Source organism: Galeopterus variegatus, unplaced genomic scaffold (genome assembly GCF_000696425.1).
Source record: "Galeopterus variegatus unplaced genomic scaffold, G_variegatus-3.0.2 Scaffold1953, whole genome shotgun sequence".
NCBI lineage: Eukaryota > Metazoa > Chordata > Mammalia > Dermoptera > Cynocephalidae > Galeopterus > Galeopterus variegatus.
Window position 1 is genome coordinate 337,982 of NW_007728064.1, and position 905 is coordinate 338,886.

Below are 905 nucleotides of genomic sequence, written 5' to 3' on the forward strand. Positions count from 1 at the left end.
GGGGGGGGGGGTGTAGGGTACTTGCCCGGATCTCATTCCTCCGGATCTCCACGTCGCACACCGAGTGTCCCTGATGCGCGCCGCTGTAGTAGCAGCAGTACTGGCACACGGCCACCTGCTCGGCCTCGCAGTGGTAGAGGCGGTAGGCGTTGTGCTGCGGGCAGCTCCAGGCCCGCACGTCGTCCGCCTCCACCAGGAGGTGCCCGCGGGCGGTGGAGGGCTGCTGCAGGTGCGTCTGCACGTGGGACTGGCAGCAGGGCGCCTCGCAGCGCAGGCAGACCTTCTGCGCCGGCAGCGGGGGGCCGCGGCGGCAGAACACGCAGTGCAGCGTCGCCGGAGGCTTCTCCACGTGCAGGGCGTTGAACTTCTCCACGATGTTGGTGAGCTTCAGGTTCTTCTCCAGGCCTGGTTTCTGGTTGTAGGCCTGGTTGCACTCCGGGCAGCGCACCAGGCCGCTGTCCTTGGCCCACGCCTCGCCGATGCAGCCCCGGCAGAAGTTGTGTTTGCACGGCAGCTGCACCGGCTCCACGAAGACGTGCAGGCAGATGGGGCAGATGAGCTCCTCCTCGAAGCAGTTCTTCCAATTCTCCGCCATGGCGGCTGCGGACTGGAGGCCTGGGCAGTCCTTCCCAATTCCCCAATCCTGGGAGTCCGTCCGGTACAGCAGGAGGCCCGCGGAGCCCCGAGCTCCGGTCCCCGCCGGCCCCGACAGTCACTCAGTCACCAGCGCCTTCCGCGTGCCCGCCCCCCGGAGGAGGGAGCCTCGGTCCTCACGCCGCGCGCGCAGCCGGCTGCGTCTCCTCCTCCTCCTCTCGAGCGCCTAGCGGGAGGCGGCGGACTGCGCCAGGGCCGCGGCCGGGGCACCAGCCCTGGAGGGGAGCGCCGGGGTCCAAATTCCATATAAG

The 905-nt window shown here is 69.4% G+C and overlaps 1 protein-coding gene across 1 annotated transcript in view; it reads right to left on the bottom strand.

Annotated features, from left to right (window-relative positions):
• TRIM8 (tripartite motif containing 8) overlaps window positions 1–740 on the bottom strand; it is a 15,157-nt gene extending 14,417 nt beyond the window's left edge. Inside the window, exon 1 of the mRNA XM_008579755.1 lies at window positions 26–740. Coding sequence (XP_008577977.1) covers window positions 26–595 — 570 coding nt within the window. The 5' untranslated portion in view covers window positions 596–740. The remainder of the gene's footprint in view (window positions 1–25) is intronic.
• Between the last annotated feature and the right edge of the window lie 165 nt (window positions 741–905).